General features: G+C 40.7%; 1 protein-coding gene across 1 annotated transcript in view; it reads left to right on the forward strand.

Annotated features, from left to right (window-relative positions):
* Positions 1–3247, forward strand: part of LOC118322303 (sodium/hydrogen exchanger 9-like) — a 58627-nt gene that overhangs the window by 27203 nt on the left and 28177 nt on the right. The window contains 1 exon segment of the mRNA XM_035653954.1: positions 425–578. Within this exon segment, the coding sequence (XP_035509847.1) occupies positions 425–578 (154 nt within the window).

A 3247-nucleotide genomic window follows, 5' to 3' on the forward strand; every position in this document is an offset into this window, starting at 1 on the left:
GATGTGAAGTGATGTAGGGTAGTGCAGCAGCAGCATGTTCTGCTGCCTGCCTGACCCACTTTATCTCTTACGTAAGAAGGTTTCTTTGTAAAAAGCCCTTGTCTTGCTATTTTTCAAACTCCCCCACCATCACCACTACCTCCCGCATCTGTTTCCCTGGAATTTGCTCCGGGAATTGTTTTGGCTTTGAGCATTAAGTCACCACTGTACAGCAATCTATAAGTTTGTTTTTGGGGCTGTTTGCTGGTCAGCAACTGGTTGATAATAGTGATAGTCAGAGTGTAATCTGTTACTCATGAACAGTTATTAACTGGATAGCTCTCTCCTGCCCTTTTCAAATAATTGCCTGGTAGATAGTTGTCTGCTGCTTTGATGGATGGCAGTAATCCAGCTGTTTGCTCAGACATGTCTTCTCTGCTCTCAGGCTTGAGGGGGGCTGTGGCATTTAGCCTGGCAGCAAGAGACACATCCACGGAAGTGAAGCGCACCATCCTCACAACCACGCTGCTGCTGGTTGGCTTTACCATCTGGGTGCTGGGTATGACCGCTGATCCTACGCTGCGCTGCCTGGACATCAGGTTAGTGCTAACACCTCGCTGAGTGACGCAGTCAGTGTGATGCAAGTGAAACCTATCTCTCCAGCTGTCCATCTCTTTCCACCATCTCCATCTCCCAAACACACACACAGACAGACGCAGCTTAATAAGACACACATTAAGTATTCAGCTCACGTAATATGCAACATCTCTTAGTAAAGCTTTTCTCTGCATGTTGAATTCTGCCTCTCCCTCCTCCCCTTACTGCTCAGTCCTACACGGGCACTTAGCTCTGTGTGTCTGCTCCGGCTCTGCCCTCTATTAGTGACTTGCACAGCTGGTGCACAGGGCTAAGCAGGTCTACAGGTCCCTGGAAACATGTTACAGAGGAGATAGCATTAAAATGCAGCTTGCCATGTTGTAAACCAGTGTATACAAAAATTACAATGAGAACGCATAGCGAATGCTGTGTTTTCTTTTAAAGTCTGCGTACTATCTGTGATTCGAGGCCAGTGGGCTATAATGACTAAGGAGTACAGAAGAGGCGTGAAGGATGCAAGGCAGTAATTAGATACTTATATTATTAAAGTGTAATCTATGGCCCAGATCACAGTGGTATAATTGACTCCCACAGTCTTTCGAGGCAGTGTTTTTGAATCTCCAGTGTATGTGTGCATGTCTGTCATTGAAGCTTAGTGTAACTCTAAGAAAAATAGAACAGAAGAAGTAAATAAAAGCACTGGTCAGAAACAAGAAGCTGGTTTAAAAAAACTAATTCAATATGGAAAATAAAGTACGGTATGTATAAACCAGAAAAACATGATAAAATATACAATATGTCCAGTGGATACCCTGGGCCACTTTTGTACATTAAAACACCCTCCCTCAGAGCTACAAAACAGAGACAATGAAGCAATTTGTTATGTGGAACAAAACCTGGAGCAGCTCTATTGTTAATGAATTGCAGATTGGCTTTGGTGATTCAATCTGCCAAGTTGTTTGTTTGAGCTTTTACGGCCAAATAAGCTTCATTTCATTATAATGGTAACATTTATGAACCAGACAAAGAACCAATATCTTTGTAAAATCCCTCAGGGCACTGGATTTATGTCCACAAACTTTTGCCTCTTGTTCTTTGTCAGTTGAGCAGCTTAAGGAGTTTTTGCTCTGTTGTTGCTAGATCCTATCTTCATCAAGGCTAGACTGGTCTTAGTTTACACATAGCAACTTCAGCATGTGGTTTTTCAGTTAAATCCCTAAGAGTGACTCAATATTAGCTTGAAACAAGATCTCACTGAGAAGTCCGCTGTTATTATTCTGATTGGTAAACATAGAAAACACGAATACAGAAATTTCTAATGTAACATAGCAAGCCGTGTTCTAACATAAGCAGAAAATCATGTGTCCACGTAGAAACCCAAAGCTTACAGAAACAGCTGATTGAGAAAATTGGTTTCCAGGGCCTTTAAATTAGCACGTAGTGCCCGATTGTGCAGCTGAAATAATAATGAAAATGCATAATGTGACGGATATTTTATTTAAAAATATCTATTGGTTTAATTACATTTTTATGCCTCAGAGCCAGCGTCCATCCGTCAGTCTAACACGATATCTCAGGAAGAGAGAGGGAATTTCTTCAAACTTGGCACAAACATCCACTTGGACTCATGGATGAACTGATTCGAATTTGGTGGTCAAAGGTCAAGGACACTGTGACCTCACCTTCTGGCCAAAACTGACCATATTTCACAATTGGTTGGATAATGAATTGGTGACACTTTTGAATCAAAGGTCACTGTGACCTCAAAATGACCCGGACAACCACATTTTTGGTCACAACTCTAGGACTGATGTAGTAATTATGACCACATTTTCATACAGATGTTTCATGAGATACAACAATCATTTTGTGAAGGCATGTTTTATCCAGAAGGTCAAAGGTCAACCTCATCATCATAACGTCCTGGAAAAAAACGTTTTTTGTCCTTTAATCAACACCATTGCTCAGGAACAGAATGGGAGCTTGTGACCATTTTTCACAGTTGGTCGGACACTGAATTGGTGACACTTTTGACTCAAAGGTCATTGTGATCTCAAAATGATTTCATACACATTGACTGGGACACCACAATGAATAAAAAACAACTGGCACAGTACAGGTTTCCATCTTTCCATCTCATCCATTCTGCCTTTCACACAAGTGTCAACAGAATCATGTGATTGCCAACAACATATTGTCGTGATCCTGTATGTGAGTGAGTGAGTGAGTTTCACCTACAGCTGACAGAGAGTACCACATTTTGTATAGCTATACTCTATATAAGAATCCATCTTGGTATAATAATCAAGTACATGTGTAATTTATATTTACTGGAATCATACACATGTAACATTAATTTAGTGATAACTTCCATTTAGCCAAAACATACACCACACCACACATTATATACCCATTTACAATTGCTTCCAAGTATTAACCACATATATTATATGAGTCTGTGCAGACATGGATTAAAACTGCGACTTGACTGGCCGGTGGAGGCATGTAACTGCAGGGCAGTAATTCTAGTTTTAAATCATTTACCAGCCCTTGGCATGCAGTATAAGCCAAAGACTTCCCATGAATCACTATCGGAAACCTTTTTCCTTTACACTTTTTCCTTTACACTTTTTCCTTTACACTTCTTCACTACCCTACATCACTTCACATC

Source organism: Morone saxatilis, unplaced genomic scaffold, assembly GCF_004916995.1.
Source record: "Morone saxatilis isolate NCDOM2014 unplaced genomic scaffold, NCSU_SB_2.0 Contig0, whole genome shotgun sequence".
NCBI classification, from domain to species: domain Eukaryota; kingdom Metazoa; phylum Chordata; class Actinopteri; family Moronidae; genus Morone; species Morone saxatilis.